General features: G+C 43.1%; 1 protein-coding gene across 1 annotated transcript in view; it reads right to left on the reverse strand.

Annotated features, from left to right (window-relative positions):
* The window catches only part of POF1B (POF1B actin binding protein), a 193,265-nt gene that overhangs the window by 4,460 nt on the left and 167,182 nt on the right, over positions 1–21,623 (reverse strand). Inside the window, exons 14-15 of the mRNA XM_030209028.1 lie at positions 16,979–17,043; positions 15,148–15,259 (exon numbers count right to left, since the gene is read on the reverse strand). Coding sequence (XP_030064888.1) covers positions 15,148–15,259; positions 16,979–17,043 — 177 coding nt within the window. The remainder of the gene's footprint in view (positions 1–15,147; positions 15,260–16,978; positions 17,044–21,623) is intronic.

Consider the following 21,623-nt stretch of genomic DNA (forward strand, 5'->3'; position numbering starts at 1 on the left):
CCCTCCACCGATGTCGAAGGGGAATCAAAACTGGGTGGCAGGCGGCATCGCCGTCGGGGATCTCACCACAGGTAAAGGGCCAGACACCGCTGCAGCAGATGGTACAGAAGGCGCAATCACCCCTGACACAGAAGCTGGCTGACGTAGCAGTCCCTCTAGAAGTTCTGGAAACAAGGCCCGGATGCGCTCGTCGAGAGCCACCATTGGAGAAGGCTGCGGGGTCGGTGGGACAGGCGGTGTCAGAATCTGTGGAGGCGCAGGTATCGGGCTACTGGGAGACAGACGCATCGGCACCTCCTGTATCGAGGGTGAGCGATCCTCTCGATGCCGATGCTTCTCGGGCGCCGACTCAACACCCCGGAGCTCCCGGTACCATGCGTCAAAGGAGAACGATGACGGTGCTTCTTCGCCTTTGCTCGACGCCCATCATCCAGACTCCGTGGTACCGATGAAGAGGATGTGGAATCCTCACGTCTCCTCTGGGCCGGGTCCGATGAAGGTCGGTCCTAGGGGGGCCTGCATAACAGGAAGCCTCGTGGCAGGTGGAGACCCACTCGACGCCTCACTGCTCCCAGCGCGAGTTGGTCTCACAGTAGCCATTACCTCTCTTCGCAACGCCGCTGCTCCCTTTGATGTCGACGACCTCGGTACCAATGCCGATGTCGACGTTGAAGGACCGGACTGAGCCCCCCCCAAATTTTGTTGGGCTTCTTGAGACGCTTGGGTCCGTTTCTTCATACGAAAACACAGACTACAAGCGGCTGGGCTATGGTCAGGCCCAAGGCACTGGATACACCAAGCATGGGTATCAGTACCTGAGATCGTCCGGTTGGGTGTCTTTGATGACATGGAAGGAAAAACGGCTTTGGCAATATCAAAAAACGCGATTGTGCCTAGGAAAAAGGGGAGTACCCAACCGTGCATCCTAAAGGCCGGCCGCGATGAAAAAGAAAGAAAACTTAAAGTAGGGGAAAAAAACTAAAAGGAAACTACGGGATCCTACTTCTTTTATTTTTCATCTTTAAAGAAAAAAAATAATAAATGTTAGCGAACAAATCGCAGACAGTGAAGACTCTTCCTGGGCCTGAAGAGGAGCAGAAACGAACGCTGCTGCACTTCAACGTGGAGAAAGAAAAACTGAAGCACACTCGCGCCACGGACGGGAAGTCGTCCGCACATGCGCAGTGTGCGTGGTTCGCGCCAGAAGACTCTGGCAAAGTTTTTTTTATATTTTGCTTGCAAAATGCCATACGAATCCTCTGCCGATGCGGACGTCGACTCACATGTGAGAACAAGCAGCTTGCTTGTCCTCGGAGAATTTTAAGAAACAGAAATGAAGCGATTCAAAAGGAGGTTTCATGAGAGCTGTAAGGATGACATTGAGATCCCAAACCACAGGGAGTGGCTTGAAAGGAGGTTTGGTATGAAATAAACCTTTCATGAATATTACTATCAAGGGATGAACAGAAACTGGTTTGTCATCAACCTTGAAGTGAAATGCACTAATGGCACTCAAGTGAATTCATTTTGAGGCCAGAATCAGAAAACGTGGGACGAGAGCACCTAGCAGGGTCAAGTGCTTTGGCTGCACACCAGAGGTAAAATCTCTTCCACTTGAAATGGTAACATTTCTACATAGGTGGTTTCCTAGAGGATAGGACTATTCTAGAGACTCCTTCAGGAAGGTTTAAGGAATCTAAGTCTATGTCGTCAGGAACCAAGCCATCAGGGTTAGAAGAGCAAGGGTCTGGATGAAGGGGAGACACCTTTTTCTGTGTTATTAGGGGTGAACAAACATGTAGATAAAGGTGAGCCAGGAGTGGCCTAGTGGTTAGGGTGGTGGACTTTGGTCCTGGGGAACTGAGGAACTGAGTTCAATTCCCACTTCAGGCACAGGCAGCTCCTTGTGACTCTGGGCAAGTCACTTAACCCTCCATTGCCCCACGTAAGCCGCATTGAGCCTGCCATGAGTGGGAAAGTGCGGCGTACAAATGTAACAAAAAATAAAATATTGTGTATCTGGATTTTCAAAAGGCATTTGACAAGTACCTCATGAAACACTCCTGAGGAAATTAGAAAGTCATGGGATAGGAGGTGATGTCCTATTGTGGATCAAAAACTGGTTAAAAGATAGAAAACAAAGTAGGGTTAAATGGTCAGTATTCTCAATGGAAACGGGTAGATAGTGGGGTTCCCCAGTGGGGGGTCTGTGCTGGGTCCACTGCTTTTTAACATATTTATAAATGATCTAGAGTTGGGAGTAGCTAGTGAGGTAATTAAATTAGCTAACGACACAAAGTCATTCGAAGTTTTTAAATCGGAAGAAGATGGATAAAAATTATAAGAGGATCTTACAACACTGAGAGACTGGGCATCCAAATGGCAGATGATACTTAATGTAAGCAAGTGCAAAGTGATGCATGTGGGAAAGAGGAACCCGAACTACAGCTACATAATGCAAGGTCGCAAATAAGGAGTCACCGAACAGGAAAGGGATCTAGGTGTCATCGCTGATGATACGTTGAAACCCTCTGCTCAGTATGTGGTGGTAGCTAAGAAAGCAAATAGAATGTTAGGTATTAAGAAAGGAATGGAAAACAAAAATGAGGTATTATAATGCCTTTGTATCGCTCCATGGTGTGACCGCACCTCAAATATTGTGTGCAATTTTGGTCACCGCATCTCAAAAAAAGATAGAGTGGAATTAGAAAAGGTACAGAGAAGGGCGACGAAAATGTTAAAGAAGATGGAACGACTTTCCTATAAGGAAAGGCTAAAGAAGCTAGGGCTCTTCAGCTTGAAGAAAGATGGCTGAGGAGAGATATGATTGAAGTATATAAAATGAGTGGAGTGGAACTGGTAGATGTGAATCGCTTGTTTACTCTTTCCAACAATACTAGGACTAGGGGGCATGCAATAAAGCTACAAAGTAGTAAATTTAAAATCAATCAGAGAAAATATTTCTTCACTCAACGTATAATTAAACTCTGGAATTCTTTGCCAGAAAATGTGGTAAAAGCATCTTCGTGGGGTTTAAAAAAAGGTTTGGATAGCTTCCTAAATGAAAAGTCCATAAGCCATTATTAAAATGGACTTGAGGAAAATCCACTGCTTATTTCTAGGAGCATAAAATGTATTGTACTGTTTTGGGATCTTGCCAGGTATTTGTAACCTGGATTGGCCACTATTGGACATAGGATGCTGGGCTTGATGGACCTTCAGTCTGTCCCAGTATGGCAATACTTATGTTCTGATCTCAATGGTTCCTTGGACGATAACTCTATGAGAAGAGGGAGCCAGATTTGACGTGGCCACTACGGAGCAATTAGAATCATCGCTCCTTGGTCTCAATGCAATTTGAAAAGATTTTACCCTATGACAGGTAGTGGAGGAAAAGCATATCGAAGATCCATTCCCCAGTGGAGCAACATGGCATCTGGGGCTACACGATTGGGAGCATTGAGTCTGGAACAAAACCGGGGAAGCTTGTTATTCTGAGGAAAAGCAAACAGATCTATCATTTAGGTCCTCTACTGCTGGAATATTTAACAAGATACAGGCATGCTGAGGGACCATTCATAAGGCTGAAGGAATCTGCTCAATTTGTCTGCTTATGTTAAGTTTAGTCAAGAAATATTTAAGTCTAGCTAAGAGGCAATTCAGCAGTTATACATTTTGTTTAGCTGAAAAACTATTTAATCAAGCTATTCTCCTCATAGGGTAGTGTGTATTACAGAATGGTCGATTGAGTAAAACAAGGTTAAACAAGTATGCCAATGATCATAAGAATAACAGCTAAGTTGTGATATATTTGAGGAATTTAGCTTTACCTTTCAGCTATTCTACTATATATATATAACAGATCAATGAGTGGATGTGTAAATCAGTGAGTGATTTTTTCAGAAGGAAGGACATGGGTAGACTGACTGTTTTGTCAAGCCATATGTTTGAATTGTCACAGTTTTTCTGAAAGTAGTGATAATGATTATATTACCTGTTACAGGTTTTTTTTTTTTTTGCATACCACATATTCTTTTGGCACATATATATGGATTGGCAGCACTATGTATGCTCATATATATATATACGCACACACGAGATATTCAACGATTGAGAAACTTATCCACCCTCTAGGAAAAGCCTTTAATCTTAGGGTGGCATTCCGCTTGGGTGAGTTACTGCTCTGAGAATTTCTCCTTTTCATAGAAATGTTTTATTTACATAATTTGTAGCCATGTCCTTTCAGTTTCTTGACACCCTGGTTTGTTGTATTTGATTCTTCTTGTCTGCTACAATATTCTGTTTGCTGGCTAGGTATAAAGCTCTTATTAAGATGTTTTGAGAAGCTACCCAAGTCCATATATGGATTGTCAACAGAGGTGGTAAGAACCTGTTCCTTCTTGTTTGTTCAGGTAATACATCACTACGTGGTTGTCTGTGCGAATGAGTTTTATCTGATCGAGTATGTAGTCCTGGAAAGTTTTGAGGGCATTCCAAACTACTCGCAATTCTAGGAGATTGATATGATGTTGTTTCTCCCGTGGGGATCAAGAACCCTGTGTGTGGTGACAATCGAGGTGGGCACCCCAATCTACCATGCAGGCATCCATGGTGAAGACCTGGCTTAAACCAAAGACCCTGGGTTAGATTCTGGGACACCACTCACCACTGTAGAGAGTTGCGCAGCTGTGGAGTGACTTGAATATGGGCCGAGAGTAATCCCATGGTTTGGGACCACTAAGAGAAGAGCATTCACTGAGGAATGTGGAAGTGGTGTACAGTCAATGATGATACATGGATTGTTGAGGCTATGTGACTGAGTAGGCAGAGCATCTGATAAGCAGATACTCAGATGGATTTGAACATCTGAGTGGAGAGAGGTAGTATGTTGTTTGCTCTCGGTTCAAGAAGGAAGGCTCAGCCCTGAGTAGTATTGAGGAGAGCCCCTATGAATTCTAAGGTCTGAATTGGTTGAAGATGTGATTTTGGGTAACTGATCACAATACTTCTGCATATGATAGAAGTGGTGTGGCAATAAATTACACTTATAAATGACCTATAAAACCAACACATTTTATGGCCTGTATAAATGTCTGAATTAGCTGCTAGTAGTGCTATAAAATGACAATAGCAGTAGTAGCAATATGGATGTGCAAAAACTCAGGAGCCCTTTAATTCAAGTATGGAGTTTGTGTTAGCTGCACAAATAAACATATGGCAACTGAAAAAGCCTCCAGAGTAATCATCAGGGGTGTGCCTAGCATCTTCCCATACAGTTAAGGTACAGACAATATACTTCTGCACATTAACTGTATTACAGGTAAGGTGGATGCACTTATCACAAAGGGGCCCTTTTAACTAAAGTGCATGAAACCCATAACCAGTGTGTTTTTCTAGCAAAAAAGGTGCCGGTACTCAAATGCCAGGCCACCCTTCAGGGGTGGGGTGATCACTGAGGGGACCCACCCCACAATAGCCAGGCCCCCTGCAACCAGTCACAGAACCTATGACAAGGCAGAATTGGTGGGCAGAGCCTTAGCTCTTTCATTAAAACTTGGGGTCCATGGGTCAATTTTAGCAGACAATGGAAAAGGTGCCGGTACTCAGTACCCCCAAGTACCGCCTCAAAAAAAGCCCTGCCCATAACACACTGTTAGAGCAGGAAAAGAGGCTTCTGCAAAATGTTAGTGTTTTGCAGTATTTTGCCTGTTCTCGTGTGCTAAGCATATGTTCACTATATATATATATATATTTTTTTTTTCCTGAGGGGGCAAGTCATGGGCAGATAGTTGATGTTCTTGAGTTATCTAGCTAGAGTGTTATGATTAGCATATGCTAACCAGAAAATGCAGGATTACTACAGAAACACTTAGTGCCTCCATAACAGGGAGTGGTAAGTGCTCCTGTGTTAAATTTTTGCAGGTCTCACACGCTAATAGGAACATTAGCGCACAACTTGCAAGAAAAAAAAATAGCCCTATAAAGTGCCACGTTAAATCTAGGCTTAGTGTGCATGACTACTACTACTACTATTTAGCATTTCTATAGCGCTACAAGGCGTACGCAGCGCTGCACAAACATAGAAGAAACACAGTCCCTGCTCAAAGAGCTTACAATCTAATAGACAAAAAATAAAATAAGCAAATCAAATCAATTAATGTGTACAGGAAGGAGGAGAGGAAGGTAGGTGGAGGCGAGTGGTTACGAGTCAAAAGCAATATTAAAGAGGTGAGCTTTCAGTCTAGATTTAAAGGTGGCCAAAGATGGGGCAAGACGTAGGGGCTCAGGAAGTTTATTCCAGGTGTAGGGTGCAGCGAGACAGAAGGCACGAAGTCTGGAGTTGGCAGTAGTGGAGAAGGGAACAGATAAGAAGGATTTATCCATGGAGCGGAGTGCACGGGAAGGGGTGTAGGGAAGGACGAGTGTGGAGAGATACTGGGGAGCAGCAGAGTGAGTACATTTATAAGTTAGTAGAAGAAGTTTGAACAGGATGCGAAAATGGATAGGGAGTCAGTGAAGCGACTTGAGGAGAGGAGTAGTATGACTAAAGCGACCCTGGCGGAAGACGAGACGGGCAGCAGAGTTTTGAACCGATTGGAGAGGGGAGAGGTGACTAAGTGGGAGGCCAGCAAGAAGCAGATTGCAGTAGTCTAAACGAGAGGTAACAAGGGTGTGTGGATGAGGGTTTTGGTAGAGTGCTCGGAAAGAAAGGGGCGGATTTTACGGATGTTGTAAAGAAAGAAACGACAGGTCTTGGCGATCTGCTGGATATGAGCAGAGAAGGAGAGAGAAGAGTCAAAGATGACCCCAAGGTTTCGAGCTGAGGAGACAGGGAGAATGAGACAGCCATCAACAGAAATAGAAAACGGGGGGAGTGGGGAGGTGGGTTTGGGGGGAAAAATGAGAAGCTCGGTTTTGGTCATGTTTAATTTCAGGTGGCGTTGAGACATCCAGACAGCAATGTCAGACAAGCACGCTGAAACTTTGGTTTGGATGCAAGGTGAGATATCAGGGGTAGAAAGGTAGATTTGGGAGTCATCAGCATAGTGATGGTAGGAAAAGCCATGGGATGAGATTAATGAACCAAGGGAAGAAGTGTAGATAGAAAAGAGAAGGGGACCAAGAACAGAACCCTGAGGTACGCCGACAGGCAGAGGGATAGAAGTAGAAGAGGATCCACCACAGGATACACTGGAGGTGCGGAGGGAGAGGTAGGAAGAGAACCAGGAAAGGACAGAGCCCTGGAATCCAAGTGAGGATAAGGTATCGAGGAGTATGCTGTGATCGACAGTGTCAAAAGCAGCGGAAAGATCAAGAAGAATGAGGATGGAATAGAGACCTCTGGATTTAGCCAGTAATAGGTCATTGGAGACTTTAGTAAGCGCAGTTTCGGTTGAGTGGAGAGGGCGAAAACCAGATTGTAGTGGGTCAAGAATAGCATGTGAGGAGAGAATAGTCAAGGCAGTGGTGGTGAACAGCACGCTCAAGTAATTTGGAGAGAAAAGGGAGGAGGGAGATGGGTCGGTAATTAGAGGGACAAGTAGGGTCGAGTGAAGGCTTCTTAAGGAGAGGTGTGACCACAGCATGTTTAAAGGCAATAGGGACAGTTGCAGTGGAAAGTGAGAGGTTGAGAATGTGACAGATAAAAGGAATAAGAGCAGGTGAGATGGCATTAAGAAGGTGGGTGGGAATGGGATCAGAGGAACAGGTGGTACATTTTGAGGGAAAAAAAAGGAGAAGTGTAGTTTCCTCTACAGTAACTTCAGGAAAGGAGGAAAAGGAATGAGGGGAAGGAGAGAGAGGGGAACGGGACTAGTGGAGGGAGAGGTGGCAAGGTAGAGAATTCAAGGTTTATCTTTTGAACCTTGTCGTGAAAGAATTCAGCAAGGGTCTGAGGAGATAATGAAGGGGGAGTTGGGGGAGGGGGCACCTTGAGGAGAGAGTTCAATGTGGTGAAGAGAAGTCGAGGGTTAGAGCCAAGAGAGTTGGTCAGTTGGATATAATAATCCTGTTTGGCGCATAAAAGAGCAGATTGGAAGGAGGTCAGCATGAACTTAAAGTGTAAGAAATCAGCAAGGGCCAGAGATTTTCGCCATAGGCATTCGGCGGAGCGGGTACAGGAACGTAGGTAGCGGATATTAGAAGTCAGCCAAGGTTGGGGTTTTGTACGCCTTATAGGGCGGGTCATCAAAGGTGCAAGAGTGTCTAAGGCAGAGGATAGAGTATTGTTGTAAGAAGAAACAGTCTCGTTGACAGACGTGGATGGTGCCACAGTAGAGAGGAGGTTTGAAACATGGGAGGATAGAGATGAAGGGTCAATACGTGAAGATTCCTAGATAAATTAGATAAGATAGGACGGGACTGGGAGGGAGGAGATTTAAGCGTGAAAGTTATAAGATGGTGATCAGAGAGGGGAAGATCAGAGGCAAGGAAACTAGAGGGTGAACAGTTGGAGGAGAAGATGAGATCAAGACAGTGACCATTTTGATGAGTGGGGGAGGTGGAGCATAGTTGGAGATTAAAGGAGGATGTTAAAGCGAGTAACTTGGAAATATAAGAGTTGGAAGGATCATTAGCAGGAATATTAAAGTCACCAAGGATGAGAGGGGGGGAGGAAGGCAAGCCAGGCATCAAAGTCACTGAGAAAGGATGAAAGGGACTTATCAGGGGGACGATAAATGACCGCTATTCAAAGAGGCAGAGGAGAGAAAAGGCGGATAGAGTGGACTTCAAAGGAGGAAAAACAGTGAGACTGAGGTGGAAGAAGGGGTTGAAATCTGGAGGAGGGAGAGAGAAGTAGTCCAACACCGTCCCCGCGACCAGCAGGGCGAGGAGTATGTGAAAAAAGATAACCGCCATGGCACAGGGTTGCGACTGAAGCAGAGTCATCAGGGCAGAGCCAGGTTTCTGTTATGGCGAGCAGATGGAGGTGACGCGAGATAAAGAGGTCCTGGATATAGGGGAGTTTGTTACTGATAGAGCGGGCATTCCATAGGGTGCAAGAGAAGGGCAGAGAAGAGGAGGGGAGTAGAGGAATAGAGATGAGGTTAGAGAGGTCGCAGTGAGATTTGTAGAGTTGGGATAATAGTTGGTGAGGAAGGCCAGGATTGGGATTGATGTCACCGGCTGAGAGTAAGAGAAGGCGTAAGAGAGAGCGGAGGAGAGTAGGAGAGGTGTGGCCACGAAGACGTCGAAGGCGAGAGGTATTTAGGTGGAATGGGGAAGGCAAAATGGAGGGAAGAAAGAGACGGAGATTAAGAGCCAAGAGGGAGGAAGAGGGTAGGAGAGAAAGTGAGGTGATGAAGTCGATGGATGAGCAGTGAGTTCCTGTGGCGGAGAGAGGTAGGGGGTGAGGGGAAAGATTAGGAAGGGACAGGGCTCGGAAGAGAATGTGACTAGGGGCCATAAACGACTGGGTACTTTAGCAACTGGGAAGAAGATAAGATGTAAAGAGAAAAATGCCCCGGCGTGCGGCACCTAGAGCGGAAGCCCTGAATGGATCGGAGTGGACCTGGGTGTCACCCCGGAGAAGGCTGTAAGGATATGCAGATGAGCTGCAAGTCCTCCACAGCACCTGAAAGGAAGCCGGTGGTAGAGCTGGGCACCTCTCAGCTGAGGAAAGGCTTATCAGGGGTTAGGCCGAAGCCAGCATTCCTCCCCCTGAGGGTCGCCTGATCCTAGCCAAAAAGCACCTGGAAACTCTGCGCACTTGGAGCGAGGGCCCTGGGAAGATCGGGGTGGACCTAGAGTCACCCCGGATACAGCTGTGAGGAAATGCAGAAGGGCTGCAAGTCCTCCACAGCACCTGGTGGGAGCGCTGGGCACCTAGAGCGGAGGCCCTGAGTGGATCGGAGTGGACCTGGGTGTCACCCCAGAGAAGGCTGTAAGGATATGCAGATGAGCTGCAAGTCCTCCACAGCACCTGAAAGGCAGCCGGCGCTTTAAGACATGCTAAGCCCAAATTTTACCACACTTTAGTAAAGGGACCTCTAAGTGATCTATGTGTTACAGTTGTGGTTAACACATGCCCATTTCCAGTTTCTTTAAATGTGATGATACAGTTAACGCATGAATTAGTGCGTGCTAAGTTTCAAGCCTCTGCAATAACAGTGACTGCAACTGTGTACTAACTGTACGCTAATTCACAAGTTATCTGCTTAATACAGGCCACTTAAATTTTTAATTTTGTAAAAAATTAACACTTAAAAGGAAAAGCATCTTTTACTACAGAATTTAATGCCAAGAGACAAAGGAGTGGTTTCAGGTAGGAATGGTTAAATTGATTCAGATGGGAACCATACTTTGAACTAATGGTGAGGGTTTTTTGTTTTTGTTTTTCTTATATATGGATATTTCAAACCACAACTCGATTCATGCTGCCCATACCAATTTGACTTAAATGGACTTGGGACCAGATGCATTAAACTTAATGAGCCATTAACGAGCAAATAGTAAACCCTGGCATGCACTAAAGGCTTCTCCCAGCCATTTTCCGATCACGGTAGCAGCTAACGAAAACGGAATGCAGATGAGCAAATTAGTATTATAATGTGTAGAAACCGTATTGTAATGAGATGCACTACCATTTTCCGATTGCCTAACCGTGGAAAATCTAATGAGAGGTCTGTACCTCTCGTTGGGGAGGTACGGGATTGAAAAACTTCTATAAATGTAACAAAAAGAAAAACCGGGGGAAAAAACATCCAAGTGCTCGTCAGGGACGTCCTTTATGGACCTCCTTCACTCAAAAAAAAAAATAAATAAAAAAAGATACCCTTAAGCCTTAGAGCTGGTTATTATTTGTCTTGTTTAATACTGTTGCATTTAAAATTGTGTTCCTGTGGATACTAATGGGCAGCGAGAGATGATCCAGGAGGAAGTACCAGAGCCCAAATTGTTTGATTTTAATCCAGGCTACTTTTTTTGTTCTCTGAAACTTCAGATGCTCCCATTCTCTACCCCAAATGTGCCTGCACGTTTCTGCCAGGTAATAAAGAGTTTTCATAATTTCAGGCAAATAGCGTTTAGCGGCTCCGATGCGGCTCGATCCTAGCAGGAACGTGCAGTGGATTGGCTCAGAGACTTCCAGGTCTCTTAACTGAGTGAAGCACATCCAAAAAGGACGTTTTTATTATTGGGGGGGGGGGGGGGGGACATGTCCAAAAAGGACGTCTTTTTGGATGGACGTCCTCAACTGCACTCTCCTGCTAGGATCGAGCCGCATCGGAGCCTTCCTGCAGCAGGCCGTGGAGGGGGTGAGCAGCGCGGCGTTTTCCTTTCGGGCGGCACAGAGGCATATTTGGCATGCGCAGAGCAGCCAGCATAACGCTTGGCTGCTCTGCGCATGCTCAACCGCTGACTGTTTACCGATGGAACAGAGAATGCAAATGAGCTACAACGAGCAGCTCATTTGCATTCCTTTTCCTTGATGCATGCCCGTTCCTTATCGATTCGCTAAGGGAATCGGTAAGGGAAGGGCTTTAATGAGTCTTTAGTGCATCTTCCCCTTGGTTTGCCAATATCTTAACTGGATTTGACACAAAAGGCTCACAGGCAGATATTCTCCTGACTTTTGAAATCTGCAGAACTGCAGAATAACATTTAAGTGGGAAAATCAGAGGCAACTTGCTAAGTCCAAGCTAAGCCATACTACTTGCTTGGATTCCATTCAAAATTATGCTAAATTAAGAAAGCCAAACAGAAACCCGACCCAGACTGAGCTAGTCTAAACTGGGTTTCCAATTTCAAGAGGTGTTAAAAGATTTAAACTGTTTGAGAAATTGCTTACTTATCAGGATCCTAGAATTTGGAAAGAATTGCAACCATGTTTTAGTATTTTGTCTAATTTTCCTTTTTTTTTTTTTAAAAAGAAACATTTGAAGACAATGCTTTTTAAGAAGTTTGTTTCAATGTGATTTTTAGTTTTGAAAACTGCTTTGAACTTTACGGTATTAACGATATAGAAATACAATATAATGCAATGTCATGGTATGTGTATTTTTTTACACTACTGATACTATCAGGCTTATTTTCGAAAGAGAAGGACGCCCATCTTTCAACACAAATTGGAAGATGGGCGTCCAAATCGGTATAATCGAAAGCCGATTTTGGGCATCCCCAACTGTTTTCCTTCGCGGGGACTACCAAAGTTCCTGGGGGCGTGTCGGAGGCGTAGCGAAGGCGAGACTTGGGCGTGTCTAACACACGGGCGTCCTCGACCCATAATCGAAAAAAGAAGGGTGTCCCTGATGAGCACTTGGACGACTTTACTTGGGTCCTTTTGCTGTTACTACCAAGCCACGAAAAGGTGCCTGAACTGACCAGATGACCACCGGAGAGAATCGAGGATCACCTCCTGTTACTCCCCCAGTGGTCACTAACCCCCTCCCACCCTCAAAAACATTCTTTAAAAATATTTTTTGCCAGCCTCAGGTTCATTGCAGCAGTATGCAGATCTCTGGAGCAGTTTTAGTGGGTGCAGTGCACTTCAGACAGGTGGACCCAGGCCCATCCCCCCCCCCCCCCCACCTGTTACACTTGTGGTGGTAAATGTGAGCCCTCCAAAACCCACCACAGACCCACTGTACTCACATCTAGGTGCCCCCCTTCACCCATAAGGGCTATGGTAGTGGTGTACAGTTGTGGGGGGGGGGGGGGGGGGATGGGGGGCTCAGCACACACGGTAAGGGAGCTATGCACCTGGGAGCAATTTCTGAAGTTCACTGCAGTGCCCCTTAGGGTGCCCGGCTGGTGTCCTGGCATGTCAGGGGAACCAGTGCACTATGAATGCTGGCTCCTCCCATGACCAAAGGGCTTGGATTTGGTCATTTCTGAGATGGGCGTCCTCAGTTTCCATTATCGCCGAAAATCAGAAATGACCAAGTCTAAGGACGACCATCTCTAAGGTTGACCTAAATTTCCAGATTTGGGCGTCCCCGACAGTATTATCGAAACGAAAGATGGACGTCCATCTTGTTTCGATAATACGGGTTTCCCCGCCCCTTCACGGGGACTTCCTGCAAGGACGTCCTCAGAAAAACTTGGGCGTCTCTTTCGATTATGCCCCTCCACGTTAACTTCCTTACTTACAGCAATGTTCATTTAGGACATGCACCTTTTTTTTTTTTTTTAAATTTATTGAATTTCAAATTATATACATTCAAGAATATTCCTTGAAGAAAAATAAGCAGACATCATGCAATAATACTAATAATAAACTAATAATTGCAAATTATAAAGAAAAAGAAAAATATATATTGCATGTCGCTCATTACTCCTCAACGTTTGAAGGAGGAAAAAGGAGAAAAACAACGGGAGGAGTCAAGATGGCACCCTAGAGAGTAGTCGTGCACAGAGCTCTTTCCTGACATTTTAAAATGCCTAAGAGGAGGCTGAGGAAACCTGCTTCCATGACTGGTAAAAGCAGTGCTACTCCATCCTTTATTCTGCAGAAAATAGAAGCATTTACCTTGCTTCCATCATCCAGGGCAGTCTTGCTATGAACATATGAAGGTGAACAGACGCCCTTCACTGCTACTGGGAAGTAGCATTTTGCTATCCTCCAAGGAGAGAGAACCACCGGACAAACCTGCCTTGCGGCAACAAGAGAGCTCTGGAGTTGAGTGGAGCATCTGTTGATGGCGCTCTTGATGGTAACTCCACTGCTCCCGGAATAGTGGAAGTGCCAGCTCCTGTGGCTGGGAACGGCACACGCCAGACGGGGCGCTCTGCCGTTTTAGACATCACAACGAGTGATCTGATGGAAGCAGGTAGCTCTTTGGATCCCAGTATACAGTGTATACTGGAGCCACAAATTTCTTTTGAACCAGTAAGACCAGCCACATTTACTCTGGAGGAAATATGGAAGACAACTGTTTCCCTTGGTCAGACCTTAACATCACAGATGGCTATACAAGCGGGTAAGATTTTGATGTCAGAACAAAAACTAGATAATTTTTAAGCTTGACTAACTTTAGCTTCAAATTCTTCCGAAACCCTGTCTACCACTGTGCAACGCTTGGACTCTATCCTGGTGTGGTTGGTTAAAGGACACACCAACCTGGAAGTAAAATGTAAGAACTTAGAAAATCAGATATGTAGCGGAATCTCCGTCTGATAAATTCCCCACATATACCTGGTATTTCACCTTCAGATATATTTAAACATTATGCTACTGAAATTTTGCATGTGTCTACACAATTCATGTCACAAGTTTCTAGGCTTTTCTATTTGCCTTCTTAGAAGGAAAAAAGCCTGTAGATGGGCCTGACTAACTTTCTCCAATTTCTCAAGACAGTTTGAATTTGACTGCTTTTCTTAGAGTCGCTTAAGAAGAATTGGTCATTCCATCAACGTTGGTGGTCATAGGTACATAAGTATTGCCATACTGGGAAAGACCAAAGGTCCATCAAGCCCAGTATCCTATTTCCAACAGTGGCCAATCCAGTGTCACTTTGACACTGGATTATGAGACTCTATTTTAGACAAAGGGAAGCTATCTTCTGTTCCTTGAAAGTAGGAAATTTTTCCTGACACGGCAAAGGTCACTCAAAAACGTCACAAGCAGTTTCTTTTGAGGCAGCCTCGAGTAGTGGCTATTGGCGCTACCTTTTTGTTAAAATTTCCTTGTAGATGTGTAATAAGCTATAATAAGGAAGTGCACCTTCAGCTAGAATAAGTAATAATAGTGTGAGTTACTTTTATTGCAGTTTCAACTTTATGTATGGCATCTAGTTACTAACAACACACGTTAACAGCATTAGCTATGTTAAGGTGGTAGAGCATATTAGTAACTGTAGAAGCATATCTGCAAGCATGAACAGAACTGGGGAGGTACAGCAAGAACATAAATAAGAACTAGTGCTATCACATTTTCAACAAATGCAGATTTATCACTTAATTTGTACTTCATGCCTATCCTCTGCATATAGAAAAGACTAGAGAACCAATTTACCTACACTAGAAAGGCAAATCCCTTCTCTGGAGAATATGCATATTTTAAGGTACTTTAATTCCTCCACTATATTTATTGTAAAAATTTTGAATAGTCTATTTTAGGATAGCAATAATGGGTTACTATAGCCACATAACACATACTGTACATGTTTTCTAGGATTTTGGTAATAAAATATCATTGGCATTATTTACCTGTTTCCACATCTCACCAGTTCTTTCGATCACAATGGTTTGTGTGTCTTTGACTGGTGAAGAAGCATGATAATCAGAAAGGAGCCGCAAGATAGGGTACTGGTTCCTGTACCTGTGCAAAAATGAAGAATTGTATGCTTGAAGTATGAAACATGTACATTTACATGTTAGTTTAACACCATTTGCTCTGTATATTTTTTACATGTCACATAGGATTTACTTTTATGATACTTCAGGAAGAAAGAGCTCCTACTCATATTGGTGGTTATTTTAGAAGCATTCGTGATTTGCATGTGTAAATACTGGCATTTAAACACGCATGTCAAACACAGAAAAGCTGATTTTAGAAAGCTGGGATTTATATGTACAGATGATAGGGGTGTGTGGCCTGGCATGGTTAGGGAGGTGCCAAAACATACACATGTATTCCACATTTCAGAAGGGGAATGCATGTCTATGTGCACCAAGATCAATGTTGGAATTTACATTTGCTTGTGGGCATGTCTGTTTTCACAAAGTTCTTGTTTTAAGCAGTACTTTACAAAAGGGATTGGGGTGGGTGCCCCCTTAATCCCCCTGTATTTATCCCCCCCCCCCCTAAAAAAAATATATATATAATGGTGCTGAATGATTGTGGACTCCGTACCTAATTGGGTGCAAATAAATTTGTAGGTTTCTAAGAAGGCTAACATACATGTCTATATGTTAACACTTGCACATCTATGTTCTGAAATCACCGAGTATAACTGCCAACACTTAAAAGTGTAATTTGCATAGTTGTCACTGTTGATTTTTAGGCACTTATATACCACCTGCAAGCCCAAAAGCTATCAAAACAGTGTACATTATAAAATGGATGTTCCCCATCATATGTTGCTAGCACATACACATCAATTCCTACGTGTATTTTAGAAAAGGCTCTGCATCAGCAAATTCTTTTCTAAAATACTGAACTGTACATGTCCCAACCTAGACGTCTCAAATCCAGTTTGAACTTCTTTCCAAAATCTGTCTTCAGGAGTGGCATTGCATTATACCAACCTTCTGATTTATGCTTTTTACTGTACCATTTTACTCAAGCACATGATCTGTATTTATTATGGGGAAATACGGGATATTACGTTTTTAATTCCTAGAAAAGTACAATATATGGCCTAGAACCAGCAATAAGACAGATTTAGAAATAGCCTTGAACCACTATTTCAGATAAGCAAGGATTCCTTGGTGCTGAAGCAATTATAGTCTAGTAGCTTGGAGATGGCAGTCTGTGGGTATTAGAAGGAAATACAGACTCTACCTCTTGAGATCATGCTTGTAATACAGATGCCCAAACAGAAGAGGGTGCAAGAGAGAATGCAACCACAAGTGCATGGGCCTTAAATTCTCTAATAACAATAAGCTCATAAATATCTATTTTCCCTTCTTGGTGGTGCTTTGAGCTCTTAGCTTGACACAGCTCTCTGTGAATAAGTAGGGCTGAGCCAAAAGCAGAGATCTTAGAGAACAATATTTAATGAACCTGCTTGTGATCAAATATTTTACTTCACTAATTGCTGCTCCACTCTGTGAACGTACTTGAGCCCATATTCAGTCATCATAACTCACAATGCAGGATCCAAATGTGATCCTATGTTATTCTCATCCCAGAAAGTCATGAAAATGTAGCAGTGAATGGTGAACAATTTCATACCATCCACTGGATGGCTGTGATCACTGTTCATCTCATACTGATTTTGGCCCTGCTTTTGAGTTTTCTGACTTTCCCTAATTTTGAACTCTGATAAGGATGATATTTTATAATTACTTCAGTCCATAAACAGGTTTACATTACTTTTTGGTGATGATTGCCTTTGTGACACCTTTAGACTCTCTTTCCTGACGAAGTCTGAAGAGTTCCTGGCAGAGACAGAAAGGAAAATCCAGTTTTAGTAAGGTAGCAAAAAAAAAAAAGAAAACCCCAAAACCAAACCCAAATCCACATACACTCAAAATTTTCATCATTATATGAACTGTTCTGAGCAAACAAAACTGTTCATGTTCTAACTGGTTGCTTTTCATGACACTATTCCAGCAAAATGCAGTTATGTCAAGTGCCATAAGTATGTCCCCTTTTAGACAAGTAGAATCTAGGAATGATTATTCATTCATTAGTAACTACTCAGACTGACTACTGCAATTCCCTGTACCAAGAGCTGCCAAAAAAAAATCTCATCACTTGAGTTCCTTCAGAACACAGTGATGAGATTGCTAGTAGAGGTAACCCCAATGATCAGTGTTCTCAAGGAGCTGCACTGGCTCCCAGGCTTAAATTCCAAATACTAATCTATAGTTTTTAAATCCCTTCAGATGAGTCTGGAATATTGTTCTTCCTGTTTAACTCAATGTTCTCTCAAACAAGGGACATAAAGATTATCTCACAAAGATCTAATGGATACCAGGAACAATATTTAGATTTTTTTATTCTAGTTCTTTGAAATGAAACTCTCCTGGTCGATATGGCAATTATTCGGTTAGCAGGTACTGCTAACTGGATAAGTGACAGCTACCAGAATATTCCAGAACAATAACCAGATAATGCTGCTGAATATTCTCTCTGACCGCCTCGGAACTATCCAGGGCAGTTTATGGGTGAAGCCTGAGGGTATCTGGTTAGTAAAATGGCTGTCCTAACTTAATCTGATTAGCCATTCGGTTAGCACTCTGAATATTGACGCTAACTGTATAGTGCTGCCAGTTTGGGGGATGCTCGAGTCACCGTTAGCATCTGTGTCCATAAATAGCTACCGCTGAACTTACCGAACATGGAACAAAAATCAATGCTCAAAGGAAACCACATGCAAATGAGATACACGGAAAGTCAACGTGCAGCCCAGCAGAGACAGTGCCTAGCACGTGCTCTAAACAGTCTCACAATAAGTGTCAATGTTCTGTGCATGCCCATTAAAAAATAATAAAAAATAAAAATAGAACAACTGCGTCTTAGACATAGTCACTATTTACTATTCCATGACACCGCTATGTGCGGAATACACATACATATAATACATGCACATGGTATATTTCCTTATAGACAATAAATGGACAGGACATTTCCCACATAGGTGCAGATACGATTAAAAAATAAAAAAATGCAAGCACAATGTTTTCCCAATGGGAGGAACACGCACATATAAACAAACATAAAAATACACACAGATGGCATATTTTCCAACACACGTGCATACAGATACTATTAAGAAATGCTGCCAGACTACTCCACTGAGAAGCTGCCCTCACACAAAAGCTCAGAACATTACAGGTACGTGTTCCTTTCCGTGCTTTGCTTGGAAACATCTGTGAATCACACGAAATGCTCATTTGAATACTAGAGCTCTTTTTCATAGATATGCATATTGCTTTCATTCACTGCTTCTGTGAACGTTAAAAGCATTACATGCACAATAATGTACAGACTAAACTGGCTTAAACCAGAAATGCTGCAAGCCCAGTTTGCTTTGTGCATCCCCATTCAGTGCTGGCTGGTACCCAGAAACCAGTGCTGAATATCCAGCGTTTTTTTGCCCACAGCAGATAGTGTTTTAATAAACGCTGACCACCACAGACTTCATTTATAATAATAATTTTTAAAAAGCCTAGCTGTATACTGCATTTTTTATTTAATTGGTCTCCAGTACTCAAAACCTAGTCTGACACATTTGTTTTAACTGTTAATATTGACAAACATGACCAAACATGAAAAAGTCATCCATCTTATCTGGTTTTCATTTTACTGTATATGTTTACATGATATGTAATTCTAACTATATGCATTTTACATAAATTTTTTCTACTTCAGGGCACCATGAAATAACTAAGCAGAATATCAACTCTGAACAAATAAGATGCAAGATCTATCAATACACTCCCACAACATGACCTGAATATAACATGCTGCACGCCCTAGGTAACGTATCACAGAGTCTGTATGCCCTGTACAACACTCAGGGGGGCATTCATCAAGTGGCGTTAGGGCCTTAAGTCATGTTATTTGACTCTTAATGCGACTTAAATATCATCGTGTTATCTTTTGTCAAGTGGCCTTAGGATTGTTTAAGTCACCGTGAGTTAGGCAGTAATAAGATGCAAAACATGCAAATACATGCTTTGTATCTTATTGCTATGTAAAAACCAGTGCTTACTTACGGTGATACACTGATACACTGCAAGTTGTGTTAGGGTCCAAAAATCACAGTAAAATAAAATTTCACCACCCAAGAGAATCGAACCACAAAGTCACAGCCCGATGCTTCCGAGCAGGGTCCCCCTGCCCAGCTTCAAGATCTCCCCACCCCTAAAGGGGCTACTTTTAAAATCATTGGGGGTCTGGGGAGATGTGTCTTCTGACAAAAGCAAGGCCCAATAGTTTATAGTTTATTAAAACTTGTTATACCACCTCAGATAACTTGAAGATCTATGTTGTTTACAAATTAAAATCAAATTTAAAAGTAGGAAAGCAACTACAATAAGAGACAGAAAAGAACAACACACTCATCCTAAAAGCAATCAGACTCAAATTTTAGCATCATAATAAAAAATAGGTGGGAGAAAAGGAAAGAACAGAGTCAGGAAAGGTAGGTGGGGAAAAAGGTAATGGGATAGCAGTGGATTCAGCTGTAATGATCCATGTGGGATCTTATATAGAGCTGAAAGCTTGATGAAAAAGCCAAGTTTTTATGGCGGACTTAAAATTTTCAAAGACAATTCGGCAGGGACATTCAGGGGAAGGGAGTTCCGAATGAAAGGAGCCGTGAAGTAGAAGGCGTGTTGTCTGGTAGATTCAAGCTGAGCAGATTTGGGACTGGGAAGAACCAGACAATGATCATTGATGGAGCGAAGAAGGCAGGTAGCGAAATATGGAATAGTATGAGTTGCTAGATAATGGGGGAGTTCAATCCTACAGTTTTAAAAGAAGTGTCAACAGTTTGAATATTATTTGCTACTCAATAAAGAGCCAGAGACGATTATGAAGTAATGGGGAAACATAATGAAATTTCTGAGCAAGACATAATAATCTAATAGCTGTATTTTGTATAGATTGGAATTTTTATAAAATTAGCATGAGAACCTAGATATACGATATTGCAGTAGTCTAGTCTAGTGACTAATAGGTCCTGCCCAGTCCAGTGCCTCTAATAAAGTGACATGACTACCACTAGGGGTCATCTTTCATGAAGCCAGGGTTACGGGCAGGTTGCTCTAAGCTGGGGGGGGGGGAAGAGAACGACTCTGCTCTGTCTGCTCATTTGTAAGTAGTGCTATTCTTTTGCCCCGGGATTCACCAATCTGCAGTACTGGGATCCCACAGGTTGCTAAATCCCCCAGCTAATAACATTTGAAGACCCATTTTCAAAAGGTCATTGAGATGAGATGTCCATGTTGGGACATGCTCAGTTCTCCCTAGATTTAAAAGAAGGCTTTGTAAAATAGAGCACTGATGGCACTCAAATGTGAGTTAGTTTTGAGGCCAGAATCTAAACGGTGGAGGAGCTATTCCACAAGGGTAGGGAGAGAGTTCATAGTAGGATCGAGTTCTCGGGCTGCACACCAGACAGAAATCTATGTAAATCGAAGTTGTCAGAAACCAAGCTGTTAGAGCTAGAGAGGGTTTGGATGGAGGAGGGACCCTTCGTTCTGTGTTATTAGGGTTGGAAAAGGATCTAACTTCAGTGCTTCCAGGAGAAGATGGAACCAGATTTGACGTGGCCAGTAGATGGTTATCAGAATCACGGTACCCTGGTCTCAATGCAGTTCGAGAAGATTTTTCCCTAAGAGAGGTAGTGGGGGAAAATGGTCCATTCCCCAGTGGAGCAAGAAGGCATCAGGGGCTGTACAGTTAGGATTATATATTCTGGAACAAAAGCGGGGAAGCTTGTTGTTCTGAGGAGAAGCAATGAAGCCTATTGCTGGGGTCCCCCACTGTTGGAATATTTGATGAATTACAGAGGTGCTGAGGGACCATTCATGAGGCTGAAGGACTCTGCTCAGTTTGTCTGTTTGCAACAGTGAACTGAAATCCTCACTGGGCTCAGTGAATGATGTCACCCACATGTGAGAATACTATGCTTGCTTGTCCTCAAAGAATACTATTGTCATTCAAAGCTTGAGCTAAACAAAAACAGAAAACAGAAATGTTTCGGTTCAGACTTTGAATATGAGGTACAACCCAGAAATATATAGCAGAGACACGTCATTCCAGGTCTGCAGATTTTTGGGCTCTGTCCTCACCTAAATATAAGAGTACAATGACTCTGGACTTCAGTACTATGGCATTTATAAAGTGCTACTGGGACAGCTGACTTTGTGTTAAATTGTGTTTTCATCTTATAATAACCTCAAGTTAGTACAAATAGCAATGTAATCCAGAAATCGATCTGAAAATAAAGCTGGAAAAATATTCTCATAGCAAGAAAATGATTTTTCTGAGGGCTTTGACAAAA

The sequence above is a fragment of the Microcaecilia unicolor genome, chromosome 7 (genome assembly GCF_901765095.1).
Source record: "Microcaecilia unicolor chromosome 7, aMicUni1.1, whole genome shotgun sequence".
Classification (NCBI taxonomy): Eukaryota; Metazoa; Chordata; class Amphibia; order Gymnophiona; family Siphonopidae; genus Microcaecilia; species Microcaecilia unicolor.